The following is a 23,302-nucleotide window of genomic DNA, read 5'->3' on the forward strand; positions in this document are numbered from 1 at the left end:
CAGTCTTTCCTCCTAGAAAAGTCAGGGTTAAGTTAACAGGTACTGTAAACCAACTATTATTCATGTCATCTTTTATTCGCGATTTGTCAGTTTGAAGTCATTCCTTGACGATTTATTTTCGTGACCGAAGAATTATTCTGTATAAATATAAAGCAAAATAAATGGTTTGCAGCGATTAATATTTGCAAGTTAAAGTAGGTCACAAAACTTGCGGATATTTCTCGCACGCGAATAAAAGTTGGTTTACAATAATTGCTGGGATGTTTAAGGGGAATCATACATAGATTTTGCTCAATCTTAAGATGAACTAGATTTTGACCCGTGCGTGCACGGGTTGACATGGTTATGAATGCATCCATGTGCATATCGGACATTTACAAAATAGATACATCGACACATTCATATTGTAAGGTATTTTTGAAATAAACAATGAATGTTAATATAATGCTGTTTTTTGTGTTTGTTTTGTTTTGTTTTTCTTTAAATTGTTGCGTTACGGCGTAGCGCAGAATGGGTTTGACCACCAGTTAGCTATAAATCAAGTCTTGAGTTCGAATCACGCCGGAGCTTACATAAATTTCACCTTTCCAAACAAATTTAATAAAAGAAATTATGGATCGATGTTCATTGAAAATATGACAACAGCAAAGAGTTGAGCACACTGCTGATACATATCAAGCAAAGTAATGAAAATGAAGAATTGTGCTAAGCTGGTATTTTTACACAATCAGTTATTAAAGTAAAGGTGTAAAAATTTTTGTAACAATTTTAACACTGCAGGTCTCAACTTTTTCAAAATATGACCTCAACAAATAAAGAGTTAAGCACTGCTAATACATATACTTTATATATACACAGGTAATAGACAGGTACATAATCTGTAAAAGACTGTCTGTTTTGATAAAAATTAATGTAATATCCTTGAATTAGTACATAGAAAAAGTAATAAAAATAGAAGCTTAATTGAGAAAAAATAAAAACAAATTGGTAATCTTCAAGTACCAATGATGTTTAAAATACATAAAACAAAAGACAGTATTCTTCCGATTTATCGGTATTAAAGGCCAATAATTCGAGTCTATAATTTTTATATAGTAGTTATTTTAATTTTTGGCGGAAAAAGAATGCCTAATTCACTAAGATGTGATTCTAACTGGAGTTGTAACACCCCCCCCCCTTCAGTTCCCCTCAAAAAAGCATAAAAGAAAGGAGGGATGAAATAAATCGGGTAGTTACATTAATGTTGCTCCTACGATCATGAGCTTTTTGCCTCCGTTGAGATGGCCAGAGATGTAAATAACATATAATAAATGTGTCTCCGAGACGGCGAATGATTACCCACGTGGCCACAATATCACATTTGTATGGATATAAACTCAGAAACGATTACGATAATACAAACATATAGACATCAGAAGCAAATTGAAAGTGGGGTGGCTATTTGAAAGTGGGGGGGGGGGGCTAAACCAACGAAAAAAGGTAAGCCCCAGTTTTCAATGCCTATATTATGCCTATCTTTGCAAAAAAAGTGGGGGGAGGGAGGGCTAAGCCCCCCTAGCCCCCCCCCCCCCCGGTTCCGACGCCTATGACAAATACGTGTAAATTTTCATTGGAAATTTGCTATATATTCTGTTCATATACATTAATGATTTCTTATTAGAGAAATTATACAATAACAAATATATATCTACTTAGTATATACTTTTGTCTTCTCTGATTTGAACACACTGTCGACCAACGGCTCATACATTCGTGTATAAGAGAGAAACGAACGACAACTCTGCAAGGGAGATTGATTTGAACAGCGTGATTTAGCATGAATGTAATGCGCACGCGAAAGATTGTAAAATCCAAAAAATCCAGATGATTTCCGGACTTTTTTGAGGAATTTTCGTTGATTATTAATTAGCGAAGCTTAATTGAGAAAAAATAAAAACAAATTGGTAATCTTCAAGTACCAATGATGTTTAAAATATATCAAGTAAAAGACGGTACTCTTCCGATTTATCGGTATTAAAGGCCAAAAATTCGAGTCTATTATTTTAATATAGTAGTATAGATACATGTATAATTATAATTTTTCTCTGGAGAGAATTAGAAAGGAATAATTCATTCTGAATAATTTAAGACTTGCTATGTTTGGGTATATCTCTGACTACACAACTTTTGATCAGTTTGGCAATGTTTTAACTGGGGGGAAGTTGGGTGGGACTCTGCCTTATAGCTCCTTAATAATGCACACCCTCCTTGGAGTGGATTTTTCGTTTTACTGTTTAGAAATTAAATGTTTAAAAGTGTACATTACTCAGGGAGCTTACAGTTTTCTTCTCTTTTTGATGAGAATATATATAAATTTTATGATCATTATAATTTTCTGATTGTGTTTATCATAAGATTTTTATTTGACTTTATTTTCAGATAAACTTTTCTATGTATTTACATCAGGAACAACAGGTCTTCCTAAGGCAGCAATTATTAGTCATTCAAGGTAAAACTTATTAAATAAAATTTGATAGTTAACATATAAAATCCAACCCTTGTTATTGAATAGACATTTGAAACAACAATAAGTACCATGTTGTGTCAACTACAATGCATATAACTTGGAGAAATGAATAAAAATCAAAACTAAAGCTACCCAAAATTCTTAATGATTTTATACAGTTAGTGCATTGGCTTGATAATTATTCTGACTTTTCCTTAGTAAATAATTCTGCAGGTTTAAGGTTTTATTCAGCACCAAATTTTTATCAAGTGGATGTTTAAAGCATGTCTCTGGATTAGATGCAGAACTATGGCGATATGGTTCTATATTTTAGTCTTTGACAATAACGCTACAGATCCCGTAATGCAAATTTTGTGCAATTTACGGCACAAGATTTTTTCTGCGCACTTTGGGGATGTATTTCACCACTTTTCAGCATTGGTCAATCAACTACTTTTCATTCCCTAATTCTAGACATATTTTATAACCAATATGTATATTTTATCCACCTCTTAACCCTTTTTAGTCGCTTGTGAATTTTATGCCATCCAACAACAAATTCACAACAAGCAAGTTTATTGGTCTGTAGAGATGACTATAAAGGGTTAGGAGGTGGATGAAATATACAGGGTGGTTATAGAGTATGTCTAGAATTAGGGAATGAAAGGTCATTGATTGACCAATGCTGAAGAGTGGGGAAATACATCCTCAAAGTGCGCAAAAATCTTGGGCCATAAATTGCATGATCTTTGCATTATGGAAATTGTAGTGTTATGGTCAATTTTAAACCATTATGCTACAGTTCTGCAGCTAGTCTCTGGCAAATTAGACATCTGAGAGTTTCAAATTTGCTGTTAAATAATCCATAACATAAAAATATAATGAAACATTTCAAGGAGAGTCAGGTAGACATTGTATTTTTTTAAATAAAAAATTAATAAGAAATATGGAAACATACTTTTATTGATATTTTTTCAATGGGTGGATGAAATCTTCAGAAAATATTTTAGTATACAGAAAAGAAATACTGTAGAATCACATATTTTCTGGGGTCAAATTTTCATGGTTTGAGGAAAAACTATGGGTTTGTGAGGATTTGATTTTGTAGATGAAGAATTGTTGAGTAGTAATATGTGTACAAAAATGCATTTTGTGGTGGTCATAAATTTGTGGTCTCTTCATACCTCGAAAACAATGAAAATTTAACCCCCACAAAAATTAGTGATATCACAGTATTAGGTAATCATATTTAAAAAGAAATTGAAATGAAATTGCAGAAAAATTGCTAATTTTTCAAATCTGCACCAATCCCAATTTAAATAAGCCAGATCCTGATAAGAATGAATTCAAAATAAAAAAGTTAACAAATTACTGTCAATTTGATGCAATTGCTGGGAGAAAAATCAACTTGCTTAATTTCCACTTCATATAATTCCAATCGAGATCAATTTAATTCAAATTGGGATAGGTTCAAATTTAATGGACATTTATGGTTTATGCATTAACAGCAAATTTAAAGCTCTTCAAGTGTCTTACTTACACTGAAAAAAATTCCATTTTCTGCAACAAAAAAAAAAATGCAAAAAAATTATAAAAAAAATAATTGAGAGCATATATTGGTCTTTCGGTGATGAAATCATATTTTTAAACATGCAGCAAAACGTTTGGTGTGGCTCACCTCCTTAAGAAGTCAAACTTTAAGAACTATCAATTATTTCTGAACTTTTATCAGATTTGTCAAATCTTTTACAGATTTAATTACATTGCTGTAGCAGTGAACCAGTTTATGAACTTGACTGACCAGGATGTGCTATATGATTGTCTGCCCTTGTATCACACTGCAGGGGGCGTGGTCGGGGTGGGTCAGATGATCATAGCAGGAACAACACTAGTTATCAAAAGGAAATTCTCTGCCAGCCGATTCTGGGATGATTGTGTGGAATATAAATGTACTGTAAGTAATGAAGATACCTAAGACAACAACTAGAATTGTAAATTTAATTGTTAGACTAGTTGTTTGAAGTTGTTACAATTATTATCTGCTGGGCAGGCAGGACAATACATTGGGGAGATTTGTCGATACCTCTTGGCTCAGCCTGTCAAGCCTGTGGAGACTCAACACAAGGTCAGGGTGATGTTTGGAAATGGTTTAAAGCCACAGATCTGGCAGGAGTTCCAGAAAAGATTTGGGGTGACCCAGATGGGAGAATTTTATGGGGCCACAGAAGGAAACTGCAATACAAGTGAGTGCCATGTTAGAGAATATCATCCAAAATGAACATCTAAGTTATCATTACTTGGCAAGTTATATTTATGTTAATTAAAAATGTGAAACATTATATTTATACCAAAGCTATTTTGACAATGGGTTTAGATTTAGACAATTCTGATATCTGATCCTTGGTAATAGGCTCTTTTTTCTGGACAACACGACTAGCTTTCCGTCTTGCGCTTCTTGTAGAGATGTAACGTAGGAATTCTTCGTTGGGTCTGGTAAACCTGCACATTCGTGAGCCCACTTAATCGCATACACGGCAACGTTCACAGGGTGTTGAGATGATCCGTTCTGTAACAAATGCGTCAGGTATAATGCCTCATGCATGGGACTTGCCGGTAACGCACTATGTACTTGAACTTCAATGAAATTTTTCCATCTCTTAAAAGCGTTAAAATAGGATTTATTAGTGTTATCGCTTTTACTTGACAAAATCCAGCTGCTTAAATATGGACACAGATCAGCCAATTAATTTCCAGGTTCAACGCCATGTTTTCTGCATTTCTTTTAATGCTGTCATGGAGTCCTATTCCTGTAAAAATATGTCATCTATATCAAAATTTTATTTTCAGAAAAATCATGTTAAATAAAAGACCTTTTTTTCCCAAATATTCCATTATTTCCTCTTCCCCTGCAAATTGCATGAACATTTTGTATTTTCGAAAAAATTTTAACATAATGTTTGAAATTTCCCTCCTTATCAATCAACATTGGCCAAAACGGAGCGGATTTCCACTCCGGAATTACCAAATCTGAATGATGGTAAGATGTTTGACTAAGTTAATAAGGAATATACTGGCAAAAATATTTTTGCGGGGGAGGTGCCCCCCTTCCGTTCCCCAGGTTTCTACGGGCCTGAGAGCGCAGTTGGTGTCTATATAAATCTAGTGCATTCTGAGTTCAACAATATTGGCATTTTACAGGGATTTTAAAGAAAGATATGTATAATATACTAGTAATTTACAAGTATAATTCTTTAAAAAAAAAAATGTAAAAATATTAAAAAAAAATATAGATATTTTTATTTGAACAATAAAATGTGTTACAGTATTAGAATCAATATTGCAGCCGTTACAGATAAAATACATAACCCGCGTAAGCTGGTAATGTAAATTTTTTTCTGCAATAGCTGCAACGTTAGTTCCCGTAGAGAGAGAGAGAGAGAGATTTCTTTTTGAAATAAAGTATATTTTGAACAGTTAGCATTCGGCGTGTACTATCCAGATGGTACAACGACAAAAGAGGAGCACGATCTTTTGGGAAAATCCATCCACACTATTACATCATATGACGCAGACAACAGTTCACATATATCGGACTACCTCACAATGGACCATGGATGGGTGTGTGAGAACATCGTACCTCTTTCTTTAATATTTATTATCATTTATAAACCTATAAAAGATTTAATATTTGTCTTTAAAATATGTTTTACAGAATACATTTGGATTAGTGTCACAAGGCAACAACAAAGACACGTGTTATGTTGGGAAATTACAAGCTGATCTCATGAAATCATTTGAGGAGATGGTGAAGAAGACAAGATTCTTCCACGTAAGTCTTCAAAGAAGTTCTCCTCAAAGGTATGACATAGAAGTATCATTAGATTTAATTGTAGAGTTGTTTTTTCTTCTTTATAGATTCCATTTATTGAGGCAAACTCAAATAAGTTCGCATATACAGAAGTCCAACAGATAGACTACAACCGGGCTGTTTACGAAGTCGGGGGCTTTGTCTCGGATTCGTGTGGAAACAGAGCCAGTATATTCCTTGTAGAAAGACCCCGTCATGGACGTGAGTTTTACTCAATAATCCCTTCTTAAAAGTTAAAGAAAATGTGAAAATGTGGAGATGTGGCAGCTGGATTTGAATTTTAAACAAACATGCTATGATAACAAATATGTCAATTTTTTCGATATTAAAATCAAAACACAAAGGTTGTACTTATACTGGTAACTCTCTCTAAATCAAAGAATGGTAAATACGATTGATAGGGAACATACACAGAGTCATAAGAAGATAAAATTCACAGAAGTTTCCTGGTTATTTCTCACCTTGAAGTTTTCTTAATCAATTTTCACACACAAGATATATACATAAGATACGATGCTGGATAAAATATGCACATTGTAAATAGACTGTAAATTGAGCGTAAGCGTAAACCCTCTGTTTTGATGCAAAAGTATTCTAAATCAATAAAATGTAAAAACATTTCTAAATCCACCAAAAACCATTTTATTTTGAAACAGGAGCTGTAGGTGTTTATTTGATGGTAAACTATTGAATTGTTCTGGATGTCACTCAGTAAGGGGAGCGGGAAGGGCGCTTAACCAATACCTTGTTTTCTCGCAGCATGAACAAACATTCCTCAACACATTATCTACACAATTACATTAGTAAATAAATTTGAAATGGGAGATAAGTAGTAAGTACCTTTTTGAGATATTTGCTATTTTCAGGGTTAATACTTTGTTTTCTCGCAACATGACAAACATTCCTCAACACATTATCTACACAATTACAATAGAAAATAAATTTGAAATGGGAGATAGGAAATAAGTACCTTTTTGAGATATTTGTTATTTTCAGGGTTCAAGGCCGGCAGAAAGTTCATTCCTCCCACTGCCTGTTCATTCGGTCCTCCTCAGCAGCGTATGAACAACGGATTGTTGAAGTGTAGCATGGAAACTTGTCGTGGAAATTACAGTTGCAATACAAAATACAACATATGTTGCCAAAAAAGTAGGTCTTCAATAATAAAAGTTTTAGCATTTTTAAGACAGATGTTACAGGCTTTGCTGTTGTAAGATATATCTTTTATGTTCATTGTCCCCTGATTTCCTGAAAAATATCATTTGTCTGTCTGTCCGCTTGTGCAGTCTTTCTTTCACAAAAAACTTTAACATTGGACTTAACTTTTGAATGAGAAAAGGTATGGCTTTCATATTTAACATATGAATTACCTGTGATAAGAATGTACTATGATTTATAACCTCATGACCTTGACCTTGTAGTTTGCAACGTTTTAACCTTGATAATAACTTTCGTATGAGAGAAGACAGGTCTTTCATATTTCACATTACCTGTTCATGGATTACCTGTTACCAGAACATACAACGACTTTTTTTTCTCATAATTTTGACCTATACTATATACGGTAAAAGTATACTAAAAAAATCTGATTATTATGGGGGGCATGATAATCAGATTTGTTTGAGTGTCTCTTGAATTGTACACAATTGTATAGATGAAAGTATGACGTAACAAATTATAGAATTGATTAGAAACAAATGATTGACATTTTTTGTCTCTATGGCGTCAAAAGCTATTGGGATTTCCTTTTATTTTATAAAAAAGGGCAAAATGCACAAATTTTATTCAATTTGGATTATAGTAAATATAGACCGAATTTGCTCAGGTGCTATATTCACATATTTCCTTGATATTATCACTCTATATCATTCTTACATCAAGAAGATCAAAAGATCAAGTCTATGCAGACTGCGCGATGTTTTTCAATCAAAATTTTGACGTAATACTAGTTTCAAAATGATTGAAATTTAGAGTACACTTCGTTGTCATGACTTCATAATTTACGATGTCATGATAACAAAAAAATCTATCACTAGTTTACTCCTTTATACAGTGGATATAGCTCATATGATATCGTTTTCAGGAGTTGTGACGGCACGTTTTTCCCCTCCTTAAAATGAAGTGGATTCACATATAAAACCGTGTAAAACATAAGGCTATGTGTAAAACATGTAACAACTCTATTGTTTGAGTATAATTTTATCCAACTCATTGTGTGTTTTTTATCCCAAATCCTTGGTGAGGGGATAAAACACACAACTCGTTATATAAAAGTCATATCCAACCATAACCATGGGGGTTCCTACTTCCTATATTTATTGCATTGAAGCATGCAATTTTTCCCTGGTTTAGAATTTATTTAAAGATTTCTACATCAAAGATTAATTTGGGGAGCTGGTATTGGACATTACACGATAATATAGTTCTTTCAACCTTGGCTGTAGCTTCTGAATGAGGGGAGATAAGGCTATATTTCATATGTGCATCATTTACCTGTAACAAGACCTTTCTTAGGGTATTATGATTTTTGACTGCAAGGCATTATCCTTGAATTTTGACCTGCTTAAAAAAACCTTGACCTTAGCTTTTGCACCGAAAGAAACAGGTCTTCATGTGCATTACCTTTGACAAGACCTTTTTAAATATACTATGGCATCATGGGCTAGTCCGATCGAAGTTTAACTTTCAGAAACTTGAACCATCGCGGTAAGCCTCAGAATCCTCACATCAGAGGCCTCGAGACCACTAGTGGGCGTGGAACCCCTGACAAATTTCTTCCGGGTCAGCTTCTCTCATTGAGAAGCACCAATCAAAGTGGAGCTTTCATAAGTTTACATGAAATGTAAACAGAAAGGAAGCAGTTGACACCTCAAAAGACTTAATTTGATTGGCCGAGAGACAAGAAAACAATGTAATTTCCCGAAAGACGTCGCTGCGATCATCCTTAAAAAAATAATGAAGCTTGTCAGGGGTCCCTCGGCCACTGTTGGACTTGAGATCCCTGACGTTTTGTGGATGCACTATAAATTTGCACTAGAACATATAACATGTACTTCAAAAATATATAACTTTCTTATAGTATGATGGACAGACAAGGCATTTACAATATGCAATTTAATGTTGCACCCCAACCGATCAAATTGTTGAAATACGATTTGTACCTTTTCATATATCTCGATCACGTCGCCAGTGTGGCACAGAGGTAAGAGCATTTGTTCTAGGATCGCAGAGTAAGTTGATCCTTGCCTTGCGGTTTCGAATCCACCTTATGACGTGGAGGCCAGTCCTTCAGATGAGACCGTATAAACCGAGGTCCCGGAAGGTGCTGGCACAAAAAAAAACCTCTGCTTAAAAGGTGTAAGTGTCGCATGCAGGTCTTAATCTGCAGCCCTCCACTGGCAAGGACTGCAAATTTAATTTCTATATGAGTGAAAAATTCTCGAAGGGATGTAAAATAGCAAACAAACAAATATCTCGACCACAGGAGCTTATTTTTTATAAATCATTTTACTAGCATGTATACTGCAATGTGTTCAAAATAAAAAAAAAAAATATTAAGAATATTGAAAAATATTATTCTTAAAAATTCTTATGTTTGCAATACTATAACAAATCTTTTGGTACAAAAGTGATTTACACTTATCTTTCACAAAACTTGGAACTGGGAATTTTTGAAATTCTTTGAAATCGCTTCATCTACATTCAATAAAATCTGGTACACAAGTAAACGAAAATTAGATTTGTTTAATTATTATTAACGTGCTTTAAACATTCTTTCCAACGTATATTGTTCTATGAAAATTCTCGGCCGTAGCTCAGTCATGCCCAAGCCCCGGCCGCGACAGTCATAAGTCGATTAAAAAAAATAGGTAGTAACTGTTCCTTCGCCAAGCGCTCGGCACTTTGAAATGAAAGTTGCAAGTCTTTCGGATTAGACCTTAAAAAACCGAGTCCCGTGTTACAGTAGGTGTTATAACGATAAAGATCCCTTACTGCTCAATGGTCCGAAGTGCCGAGTAATGATCTAAATTTGATACCCTTCACCGGTATATGATGATGTCTTAATCTGAATGAAAAATTATTGCATGGGAAGTAAAACATCTTATGCGGTAGTAAGGTGTATGTCTGTCTGTAAACATTTTTTTTCAAAATACCATTCCTCCTACAGTTTTTCCAATTTAAATATAACTTGGAACACAAGTAGACTACATAATTCTGTGTATCGGTTTTTGATTTCAGTGAACGGTGTTGCCAAGGTTACTAAAAATAGAATTTTCTCTGAAATTCTTTCAAAAGCTACTTCTCCTACTGCAGTTTTAGTCGGATTTCAGTCTACCTTGGTACATACGTAGACTACAAAAAGATACATAATTCTATACATTGGTTTTGATTTCACTGAATGGTGTTGTCATGGTTACTAAAAATAGAATTTTCTCTGAAATTCTTTCAAAACGCTACTTCTCCTACTACAGTTTTTGTCCAATTGCAATTAAAATTGACTCAGAAAGAGACTAAACCAAGGATCATTATTTTATTTATTGCTGTTGTTGTAGTTCAAGTCCAAGTTCTACTTTTTTATTTAGTAAAAACCAGTAGAGCTACATTCTCGTCAGAGACTTCTGGTTTTAATATTCATATCTTACTTTTAAGTATGAAGAGATAAAATTGTCTTTTTTTCAGGGCCAAGCAATACAAGATGTCGGAAAATGTCTATTGGAAGGTTTTGTGTTATTCATGCGCCACAGTACGGTTATTACCCAGGATGAGAAATTTCGATTGAAATTACACGAGTACTATATCCATAAGCCGAGGCATGAAGCAGTCATTGACAACTGATAACGAGAAAAGTCCCCATGTAACCTGTCTTTGTATGCAGTGCTTGTTTTTTGGTGCCAAATTCTGAGAGAATTTCTTCAAATTTTTTTTAATGCTATTTGAAATAAAATTGTCCAACATATTTAAGATATTATAGACTTTTAATGATCAACTATTTCCTCTGATTTTTCTGTATTTTCAAATCTTGGTGAAAAGGGGATTTGTTCACTCTTAGAATTAAGATGCGATTTTGACAATTCTTATGAATTATTACAACATTCTCAACTACCAGGTATTACTTCCAATTTACAGGTCGGTATAACATTTTCAGGAATTCTTTGTTGTCAACTTTAGTTATTATTTTCACATTATTTGACCTCTTTAAAATCTTTGACCAGTCGACCACCATCATTCCATACGTGTATTCACCTTTGACCTCTACTGTTGCAAACACCTCTTTAGATTCTTTTACGATTGCCGATTCGTCAACTACCACTGCCATTGCGAATTCGTCACATGGTATGTATCGAGGCCATTCTATTTGATTAGTTCTTATTTTTTCAAAAGGTTTCTTTTCTATACGTTTCAGGAAATCGTTAATTTTTGAGGGCGTCTTCCGTAATGAATCATAATCCCCCTGAAACAAACAACACTTGTAATTCTCTTATTATTATATGAGCACATCAATAAAATTATATGTCTGTTTTATATCCATGGTAATCGTTACCCAGGCGACAGCGTTGTCATAGCAGACTTCCATGCCGACCACAGTGATAGGACCCCCTAGTTGTGTTAAGACAATTCTAGCAGCCTCGGGATCACAAGAGAAATTAAACTCACTACAAACTGTTGAATTCCCTCTGCCTGAAATATATGTACATTGTAATTCAATATCTTTGACAACAAAAGGGATGATCCATTCCAATGATATGAGTCAAAAACATCTTAAAAATAACAATACATGTATTTATTTTCATTGAATATATCAAGTGCATTGTATTTACATTGAACCTGGATAGATGTGTATAGGGTAACATTTCTACATTTTAATATATCGGATATGTTAGATAGTAACATGAAATTGGGCAAAATTTGCTACACAAGGTGATAAAACGCCAAGGACGAATGAAATATTTTTGTTCAACAAGTTGAATACCCCTCATTTGTATGTTATAAAAAATGCGGAAAAGAACTCAAACAACCTATTAACCGTGGAAATTGTAGATCGGAAGTAAGGAAGTGTAGCTTAACGAAAACTGTTTGGAGCATAGATCAAACAATGATGTCCTCCGTTCAACCATATAAATTTCTGTTCTATGATACGTTTGTTATACACATTATTACAATCATGACAATGGTCGTCTGCTCAACTTAATTCTGTCTTGCAATTCAATACCCGGAAATAGATTACACATCGTAATGAATGTTGGATTATTCACGATGTGGGATTTCCCCTAAGTTATGTTTTCGATTTAGTGCAAACAGGGAATGGCATGGATCGAAATGTTTCGACAGTCGTTTATAATTCATCTTTTAGCGCTGCTTACAGGTAAATATATTACTTTTATTCTGAGATATAAGTTCAGCATCATGATAGTTTATGAGTTTTTATAATGTTTCATCTCAGCAAGGTTTAATTTCTAAGAAATACTGTAAGGCGTGACCAGTGTTAAACGTTAGCAATCAAGCAAAAAATGGGTAAGAAGAATTGTTAAAATGTAATAAAACAAAGAGCATATAACTAGACTTCATCCTTCACTATCTTATTTTACAAGCGGCTGCGAGGTAATAAAAATCATGAGTTTCGTAATTTATAAAATCAATATCGCTATTTACTCAATTGCTTCCTGACTTCTGACTATATCCACTAGTGTTTTGTTCCATGGGTTGTATTTTGTTGCATACAGAGTATTGAAATACTAAGTACCAAAGATACTCTGATTAAAATCATGTGTATTTTTGTTTTTTAATACCATTTTTTGACATTCAGACAAAGGACACTGTCGAGCACCCGATCAGGACTGAGTGGTCTTTCCATGGTGGCGGCTGATTCTCGAGAAAAACGGTAGGTATTCGGTTTAGATGCTAAATTTTCCTAGTCGGTAGCTTGCTTAAGTCAAGTGTGCGTTAAAGTTACATGTAGTAGCCAAAATCTTTCTTGTGCATATCGTTGAATCCTTTCAAAATTGTAACTTTATTTAACTATAATTGAGACACATGTACATGTATTTGATGCTTGATTATAGTCTATTCCTAATCCTCAAACTGGAGCCGGGGCAAAGAATTCTTTCTGAGTTTGAGTCTGATCCTTAGTCAAAAAATGAGATAACTTGGAGACCGTACCTAAATTTTTTTTTCATAAATTATACCAAAAACACACAACCGCTCTAAAACAAAAACAATTTTTTTTTCTAAATTTTCATCACAATTTGGCACTGTATTGTTCACATCTACTTTAAAAAAGTTCTCAAAGTCTAGTCATTTGTAAATAAGAGTGAACGGCATCAGACTCAAAAATTGTGAAATAAGGGACTCTTTCTACTGCAAGTCACTCTTTATTTCATTGAAAGATAAATGTTTCAGTTATTGCCGGTCCGTGTAACGTAACATATTGGCAATTTTGATAGGATTCCACAATATGCACAAGTTAAGAAAGATTTTGGCCACTATTACTTCTAACTTTAACGCACACTAGCCTTAATCAAGGAACCGACTAGAAGACTTTAGCATCTAAACTGGATACCTACCATTTTTCTCTCGACTCTGCCGCCATCTTGGAAAGACCACTCCTGATCGGGTACACGGCACAGAAGGAAAAAGTGTTTATGCTTGTCGATCGCAAATGCTTTCATGTGAGTAACTTGTTACATCTTGTTCTTTTTATTATAAGGTTCTTGTCATGATAAAACATGGAAGCATATCAATACTGAGTGTTTTAAGGTTATGGACAATCCAGAATTTTATGACAAAGCATATTTGTCGTGTAAAGAGGCGGGAGGGGAACTCCTATCTTCCGGAAGTAGACACGTTCTTCTGGATCTCAATATCACGTCTATTACGTGGTTAGGAAATTTACAAGAAAACGACAACACATCTGATTTCATCAGCTATTATGATAGGAAAGAACAGGGAAACATAACATCAACAAGACAATGTCCCAGTATTGAAAGCAGCTCCTCAATTGTTACTTTCGATTGCAACAAAAGTTCAACGGTTGTGTGTCAAGCAGTGCAAGTCTCCTCGACTGAGAAGGACGGAAAAGGTCTGCACAGTCGCCATTATAAGTTTCTGAGACATTCCAGTAGCACATGATAAAAATTGCTTTAGGGGAGCGAGAAAAACTTAATTAAATTGCTTTATATGTTCTACTTTCAGGAATTCATTTGAAGTTGTTGGTAGCCATAATAATCTCTGGAGTCATCCTTCTCATTTTTCTTACACTTGTGATATACAGTGCGAAACATCGTCTGGATAATGAAGAAAGACAGAATTCAGAGACGGTGGTTTATGGCAAGTATACACACTTGCAACAAATTGAAGATGTGAAGCTTAATGTTATTAATGAACAGCCAGATTTTGTGCCCAACAAAACTATTTTAAGTCAAAAACCAAAACCATCAGCAACAACAAATGGAGAAGAAGTACGGGGAGTATCAGGAGAAGAGAGTGTTCGAATAAAGAACGGGAAATATGTACAGTTCTCAGTCCCCTCTGCAGGTTCAGAACAAATGTTGAATGACAGAAACTGCTGATTTATAAGATAAAAGCCTATTCCTGCAGTTGTTATAAATACATGTACCAGTTTTTCAATGACTACATGCCCATGAAAAAAATCCAGTCGGTTACTAGTATTTTTCACTGATTGACATTTGTTTCTTACTCTATATATTTTGTTTTATAATTTTTTGAAAAATTTTTATTTTTATATAACATCATTATGTTTTCTTTACAACCTTTATTTGGTAAAAATAATTAATGATTTTAAACTTACCATAATAATTACCGCCCATTATTACACATTGTTGTATTGTCTGGCCCAGGGAGGGATCCAGTCTTATAGCAGTGGCTACATTTGTAAGGGGTCCCAAACACACTAGTGTCAAACTGCCTGTAAAAAATAGCAAAAATTAACTAGCTTGCTCACTGTGCTGACTTAAGTCACAATATTCTGTATGAATCTGAAGTAGGTACCGGACTTCTTCAAAAATGCTAGCAGATGTTGAACTGATTTTTTTTTTGGTGTGTGAGTCTACATTGATGACTTGATTTTACGTTTGCATTCCGTTTATCAATGATTTTTGACAGAATTACGACCTTTGGACTTGGAGCGGAACCAGACTACACATAGTTACGGGTAGATTGATGTAATACTCCCAGAATGCTTGTTTCTTAATAGCCAATATTTAAAACCTGGAATCGCTTTGGGATTAGGAGAAATTAATTCAATCAAAATACAGATCAGTAATGTAGACAAAGAGAGTCATATATAGAATCAAAATGAGCAGAACGTCTTTTACCGAAATAAATTTGGACAGTAATAGAATTCAGAACAGGGTTCATGCCACACAAAAGCCTGATCGTTCAACAAGTTTCACCTTTTCATCCCATTCCCTAAATTCTTATTAGTCGAAAAGGTTTTCCAAATCTTACGTTCATAAAACGCTTGTGTAATGCATGATACAATGTATCTGAATGTAGTGTGGAGCTCCTCAGATTTTTCTTTAGGAAGTTGCGAGTATTTCTTAACAATCTTGTATACTAGTAGTCAACAGTAAGCAAATGATATATATTATATCATTTTAAAATTATTTTGGAATAAAGACTTTTTACCAATACTTAAAATATCACAATAATTGTGACTTTCACTGTATCGCGACCATTTGGGGGGGGGGGGGGGTGCAGTGTGCATGTGAAAAGAAATAATAGAAAATGTGTCACTGGAAATTATCAGTTTGACTAAAAGCGGAAGTGATAGGGACCAGAAACAAACTGTTCATCAAAGCTGCAATAATTTTCCTCGTGCAAAACACTAATAAAATGTGGGTATCCATACCTCTGTACTCGCGGCAGATTCGCACGATGGCGGCTGAGGCAGATTCCGGATTGATCAAAGATTCGTCTACTGGTTCGGGATCTGGCGAATCACCCAGCCCATCCCAGCCATGGTATGGTTCGTCATCATGGGGTCTCTCATTACCCAAAATACTTTTCTCGCTTCCAACATAGACTGGTATCTAATCATTAGTACGACAAAAGGTCCTTCAGATTACCACAGGTAAAGGGAGTAATAATGCATCTATATATTACCTGCAGAACTGTAGCTCTCTGGGACAAAAAAAAACTGGGACAAGCATACAAGAGACGCCTGAGAGTCTAGTTGTCCGAATTTACACACCCAGTGAGCTATAGTTCAGAACAAGCTTACAGATCATTGTCGATTTCCTCTGGTGGAAATTAAAATTTGATTCTGATTTACCTATGAGTAAGGTTAAATGTTAATCAGGATAAATATTCTTTACAAATAACTGACAAAAGAGCTACATATAACAGCATCACCTAAACAAAGTCAATTGTTGACACGGACAGACATGGACAATTTCTACAGAAAATTCTAATCAAACTGTCTGCAATATTGAAAGGGGTATTACTTACGTCTAATCTTTCTGCAACTCGGAGTATGCGCAGTACGTTGACAGCCACTTGCTTTGGAAGTACGTTCCCTTGGACAATGGTAATAGCAACGACATTTACTTCTGGTGAACTGAGAGCCAAAAACAGAGCTTGGGCATCATCAATCCCTGCATCACAGTCGATCAAGATAGATTTTGGCATTGTTCTGACTTTTATAAACAAGATGATATCCTTGGTAGATCCGCTGTAGCCTCGGGAGCTGAAGGAGGATGTGTGTATAAAGCACTTCTATATATATTCAATTTTTAACCGAGAAATTTACTCAGATTTGGACTTATTATGATTTTTTTCTAAGTGGAGGGCAAGGTTTATACCTTTATGGTCTTGATGATATGGATCAACATTAAATAGATGATTACATGATATATTATACTTCATCATCCCTCCTTCCCCTCCTATCAAGTTTTCCCTCCTATTCAACAATAACGATTTTTGAAAAGAAATACAATTTATTTAATTTATCTCATTTTTTAAATTTGATCTGTGTGATCAGTATTTAACTACTACTTAGCACTGATTCTCTCTTACGAAATTTCATGATGGAAATATGCGAGTTATATGCAAAAATAAATGATGAAGAGGGTTTTCATCTTTTCAGTGTTTTAAATAGATCATTCAACAGCTAGCACCTTTAATCTTTCTATAAAAGTGTTTTGAGACGCATTAAAGATCTGCATAAATCGTCCATTTCGTAGAGAGACTATCCATGTTTTCAACACGACACTATTGTTCCCAAAAGAGTGAAAATTATTTCAGGCTAGCAATTTGCTTTCGTTATGCTTTCAAACATTACAACAATATACGGTCTGTTATGACGCATGACAGCAAATCATCCAATATAGCAAACATCATGTATTATAATTATGATACATGTTATTTAGGAACATTGGATACTCCAAAAAATATGCTAAGAAATTTGTAAAACTTATATTATTTCAATAACGCATACTTATCTCCAAATTTTCCTATTTCTTTAATTCTAATTTCTTATTTCTTTAATTTCCCCAAATCTATTGTTTTATATTTACATGTATATTGAAATTCAATGCAAAATCATGAAAAAATTAAATACCATATAAAAAATAAATAAAATTAAATTTACACACTGAATTGTCGACTGATTTTTCCGTTATTTCCCGATCATGACAAGGAGCACACGGCGGGTGTGACAGGTCGGCAGGGGATGCTCACTCCTCCATGGCACCTGATCCCAACTCGGTCCGTGTTTGCTCTGCTCCAAAATTTGTATTGTGTAATGGACTTTTGAGCTTGAATACTGTTCGTTATCTCCATACATTTCATACCCAAAAAAGAATATAAATTTGCTCTGATTTGTCCATGCAACAAGCTAATTTTAAACATGAAGAAATGAAATACCAAAAAAAGAAGAAGAAAGAATATTAATTTACTGTAATTTGACCATGTAACAAAATAATTTGTGCCTAAAACAACGAAATTCTAGAGTGTTACTTTCACTGGATTTTGGATATCCTATGATCTTAATTCTGAATGTAATGTTCGCCATGTAACTGCGAAGGAATGATGTATGAATATAGCGAACAATAATCATACTCAAAAGTCTAATTAAACAAATGAACACAAATTGAGAGCAGGGCAAACACGGACTCCTGGAAACATCAGAGGTGGGATCCGAGGGAGCCATGGAGAACCATAGAATTTGTTGACTTTCAACGAGATTGTTGTATCACCAACTTATTTGTCAGAAGACCTCAGTGGTGTAGAAATTTTGCGTGTGCATCATGCTCTTACGTATCGCACCAAATGGGAGATATAAACATCATATGCAGGTGAAATGGTATATTGCTATGACTTTTTAACGACATAATTGGATTAGCTATACCTTAATTGCATTCGTTTGCGTTCGACAGTTACGGAATTCACCGAGTTTAATCCGCAGTGTGGGTACAACCAAATTTACATCAAGTATCACAGGCATGGAAGGAAACACAAGATATGTCAAAATAAAAAGTAAAAGGTATAACAAAACATTTATTGACTGTGTTCTCGGGCAATATGTGTTTTGTCAAACCCTCGAACCATGGAAACTGTTTGCATTCGGCCTAACGGCCTCAGGCAAACATTTTGGTTCTTGGATCCGACAAAACGCATACTGCCCTCGAACCAAGTCAATAAATGTATACTAATACACCTCGTGTGAACAAGATACTCGGTAAGTCGTTCGAACGACATGATATCTCGTCTGCATGTCCCAAATACAATGCATATAATCGTACTTTTGCGTGAAAAATCTCTGTATTATATTGAAAGAAAGGTCAGGAGCGTTACAGGCCTCCGACAAAACATTAGTTTCAGAGCAAAATCAAATTTCTTTGTCACCACGATGATTAGATGAAAACACGTAGACCTGGAAAAGAAGCAAGCTGCCTAACATTTGGAGAGATCAACATGAAGAAACCAACTCAACAATTTATGTATGCTTGTATATTTTAGTTACACCTTTGAAATGTTATTGTTTGAGTAATGAGTATGATTGCAATTATGTGGAATTCATGCACTTTTTAATTTAGAAAAAGGTTAAGAATTTCACACGTTTATGTTCGAGGTCTTGAGTAGAGTTGCAACTGTTATATTTATGCTTAAAAGCTTTTGAGGTCGTACTACAAAATCTCATGAGATTTTAAAAAATCAATTTTGTTAAGAAGTCTGATTTAATAAAACTTTACCTTTGAGAAGTGTTATCTACAACAAAACGCTTACCTGCTAGCTGTTCCGATTGTGTGTATGACTCTGCATGCATGCCGACACAACATTTACTGGAGTACCTGATAAGAATAATTTATACTCAATGTCGTATCACATAAACAGAGTTATTATCATTCAAAAAGGTTCTGTTACTTAAACAATTTACCAAGTAATATTTTAGCTCACCTGAGCCGAAGGCTCAAGTGAGCTTTTCTGCTCACATTTTGTCTGTAGTCCGTCTGTCTGTCCGTCTGTCCGTCTGTAAACTTTTCACATTTTCGACTTCTCCTCCAGAACCACTGGGCCAATTTCAACCAAACTTGCCACAAAGTATCCTTGGGTAAAGGGGATTGAAGTTTGTTCAAATGAAGGGCCACGCCTTCTTCCAAGGGGAGATAATTAAGAATTCGTGAAAAATTAATGGCATCATTAAAAAATCTTCTTCTCAAGAACCACTGTGCTTGAAAATATGAAACTTATGTGGAAGAATCCTCGGGTAGTGTAGATTCAAGTGTGTTCAAATCATGACCACCGGGGGTCGGGTGGGGCCATAATGGGCGATCAAAGTTTTACATAGGAATATATAGGAAAAATCTTTAAAAATCTTCTTCTCAAGAACAGCAAAGCCATGATTGGTCATGTTTACTTGGAAGCATCCTCAGATAGTATAGATTCGAGTTTGTTCAAATCATGACCCCCGGGGGTCGGGTGGGGCCACAATGGGCGATCAAAGTTTTACATAGGAATATATAGGTTAAATTTTTAAAAATCTTCTTCTCAAGAACAGCAAAGCCATGATTGGTCATATTTAAAAGGTAGCATCTTCAGATAGTGTAGATTCAAGTTTGTTCAAATCATGACCCCCGGGGGTCAGGTGGGGCCACAATGGGCGATCAAAGTTTTACATAGGAATATATAGGTAAAATCTTTAAAAATCTTCTTCTCAAGAACAGCAAAGCCATGATTGGTCATATTTACTTGGAAGCATCCTCAGATAGTGTAGATTCAAGTTTGTTCAAATCATGACCCCCGGGGATAGGGTGGGGCCACAATGGGCGATCAAAGTTTTACATAGGAATATATAGGAAAAATCTTTAAAAATCTTCTTCTCAAGAACAGCAAAGCCATGATTGGTCATATTTATATGGTAGCATCCTCAGATAGTGTAGATTCAAGTTTGTTCAAATCATGACCCCCGGGGGTCAGGTGGGGCCACAATGGGCGATCAAAGTTTTACATAGGAATATATAGGAAAAATCTTTAAAAATCTTCTTCTCAAGAATAGCAAAGCCATGATTGGTCATATTTACAGGGAAGCATCCTCAGATAGTGTAGATTCAAGTTTGTTCAAATCATGACCACCGGGGGTAGGGTGGGGCCACAATGGGCGATCGATGTTTTACATAGGAATACATAGGTTAAATTTTTAAAAATCTTCTTCTCAAGAACAGCAAAGCCATGATTGGTCATATTTATATGGTAGCATCTTCAGATAGTGTAGATTCAAGTTTTTTCAAATCATGACCCCCGGGGGTCAGGTGGGGCCACAATGGGCGATCAAAGTTTTACATAGGAATATATAGGAAAAATCTTTAAAAATCTTCTTCTCAAGAACAGCAAAGCCATGATTGGTCATATTTACATGGTAGCATCCTCAGATAGTGTATATTCAAGTTTGTTCAAATCATGACCCCCGGTGGTCGGGTGGGGCCACAATGGGTGATCAAAGTTTTACATAGGTATATATAGGAAAAATCTTTAAAAATCTTCTTCTCAAGAACAGCAAAGCCATGATTAGTCATATTTACAGGGAAGCATCCTCAGATAGTGTGGATTCAAGTTCGGGGGTAGGGTTGGGCCACAATGGGCGATCAAAGTTTTACATAGGAATACTTAGTAAAAATCTTTTAAAAATTTATTTCTTAAGAATAGCAAAGCCATGATTGGTCATATTTATATGGAAACATTCTTAGATAGTGTACATTCAAGTTTGTTCATATCATGACCCCCGGGGGTCGGGTGGGGCCACAATGGGTGATTAAAGTTTTACATAGGAATACATAGGTTAAATTTTTAAAAATCTTCTTCTCAAGAACAGCAAAGCCATGATTGGTCATATTTATATGGTAGCATCTTCAGATAGTGTAGATTCAAGTTTGTTCAAATCATGACCCCCGGGGGTCAGGTGGGGCCACAATGGGCGATCAAAGTTTTACATAGGAATATATAGGTAAAATCTTTAAAAATCTTCTTCTCAAGAACAGCAAAGCCATTGGTCATATTTACTTGGAAGCATCCTCAGATAATGTAGATTCAAATTTGTTCAAATCATGACCCCCCCCCCCCCCCCAAAAAAAACCAAAACCACTTTTATATTTAAACTTTTCAACCTTTCAAGACTGAACTGATTTCTGCTTTTTCCTAGCCATGGTGCTCAGGTGAGCGATGTGGCCCCTGGGCCTCTTGTTTATAATACTAATCAATTTTGCTTTGTTTAAGCTAAAATTTGAATTATGGAGAGTGGCTATGAATATAAAGGTAAGTGGTTATGAATATGAAAGTAAGTGACTGTGGATATAAAGGTGAGTGCCTGTTGGTATAAAGGCGAGTGGCTATAGATGTAAAGGTGAGTGGTTGCAGATATAAAGGTGAGTGAATGTGGATGTAAAGGTGAGTGGCTGTGGGTATAAAGGTGAATGGATGTGGATCTAAGGGTGAGTGGTTATGGATATATAAACGTAAATGGTTATGGATATAAAGGTGAGTGGTTATGGATATAATTGTGAGTGCTTATGGATATAAAGGTGAGTGGTTATGGATTTAAAAGTGAGTGGTTATGGATATAAAGGTAAAGTGGTTATGGATATAAAGGTGAATGGTTATGGATTTAAAAGTGGGTGACTATGGATATAAAGTTGAGTGGTTATGAATGTAAAGGTGAGTGGCTGTGGGTATAAAGGTTATTGGTTGTGGATATGAAGACGAGTGACTATGGATGTAAAGGTGAGTGGATTTGGGTATAGAGGTGAGTGGCTGCAGATATAAAAGTAAGTGGTTATGGGTATAAAGAAGAGTGGCTATGAAGGTAAAGGTGAGTGGTTATGGGTATAAATGTGAGTGGCTGCAGATATAAAGGTGAGTGGATGTGCGTATAAAGGCAAGTGGCTGCTGCAGTTATAAATGTGAGTGGATGTGGGTATAAAGGTGAGTGACTGTGGATATGAAGGTAAGTTGGTGTGGGTATAAAGGTGAGTGGCTGTGGGTATAAAGGTGAGTGGTTGTGGGTATAAAGGTGAGTGGCTGCGGATATAAAGTTGAGTGGCTGCAGGAATGAAGATGAGTGGATATGGATATGAAGGTGAGTGGTAATAGATGTAAAACTATTTTTTTTTAATTTTTTTTTTTTTTAGGTTTTGTTTTTTTTTTTTTTTGGTTTTGGTTTGTTTGTTTTCTTTTCTTTCTGTCTTTTTTTTCGCTTGTCGGAATTTTGGGAAAGTTGCCCCCCCCCCCCCCCCCACTTTTGAAACTGTTGCTACAGGCCTGATGGGGAAAAAGATTCAGGTTCGTATGAAATTACTTTTTTCAATAAAATCACTTATTTAGGTACATATTTGAAAAATAGAGCATATTATGATTGTGTTGATAAACAGAGTTTAACAAAGTTTTTATGAGTATCTATGAATATCTACCGACGTATTATTGATAGACCTCAAATATCC

The 23,302-nt window shown here is 35.1% G+C and overlaps 2 protein-coding genes across 2 annotated transcripts; one reads left to right on the plus strand and one right to left on the minus strand.

Moving 5' to 3' along the window:
• Nucleotides 1-11,310: 11,310 nt before the first annotated feature.
• Nucleotides 11,311-17,055, minus strand: LOC133173450 (nucleoside hydrolase-like). Its single transcript, XM_061308438.1, has 5 exons — nt 16,821-17,055; nt 16,222-16,402; nt 15,160-15,276; nt 11,896-12,032; nt 11,311-11,805 (listed from the first exon to the last, which is right to left on the minus strand). The coding sequence occupies exons 1-5, from the start codon at nt 16,998-17,000 to the stop codon at nt 11,464-11,466; spliced, it is 957 nt and encodes a 318-aa protein (XP_061164422.1). The 5' UTR covers nt 17,001-17,055; the 3' UTR covers nt 11,311-11,463.
• LOC133173121 (uncharacterized) lies at nt 12,546-14,985 on the plus strand. The gene is made up of 3 exons (XM_061308052.1): nt 12,546-12,717; nt 14,059-14,430; nt 14,544-14,985. The coding sequence occupies exons 1-3, from the start codon at nt 12,657-12,659 to the stop codon at nt 14,918-14,920; spliced, it is 810 nt and encodes a 269-aa protein (XP_061164036.1). The 5' UTR covers nt 12,546-12,656; the 3' UTR covers nt 14,921-14,985.
• Nucleotides 17,056-23,302: the final 6,247 nt, after the last annotated feature.

The sequence above is a fragment of the Saccostrea echinata genome, unplaced genomic scaffold, assembly GCF_033153115.1.
Source record: "Saccostrea echinata isolate AGI-Se365-2 ecotype Australia unplaced genomic scaffold, CSIRO_AGI_Sech_v1 ptg000056l, whole genome shotgun sequence".
NCBI lineage: Eukaryota > Metazoa > Mollusca > Bivalvia > Ostreida > Ostreidae > Saccostrea > Saccostrea echinata.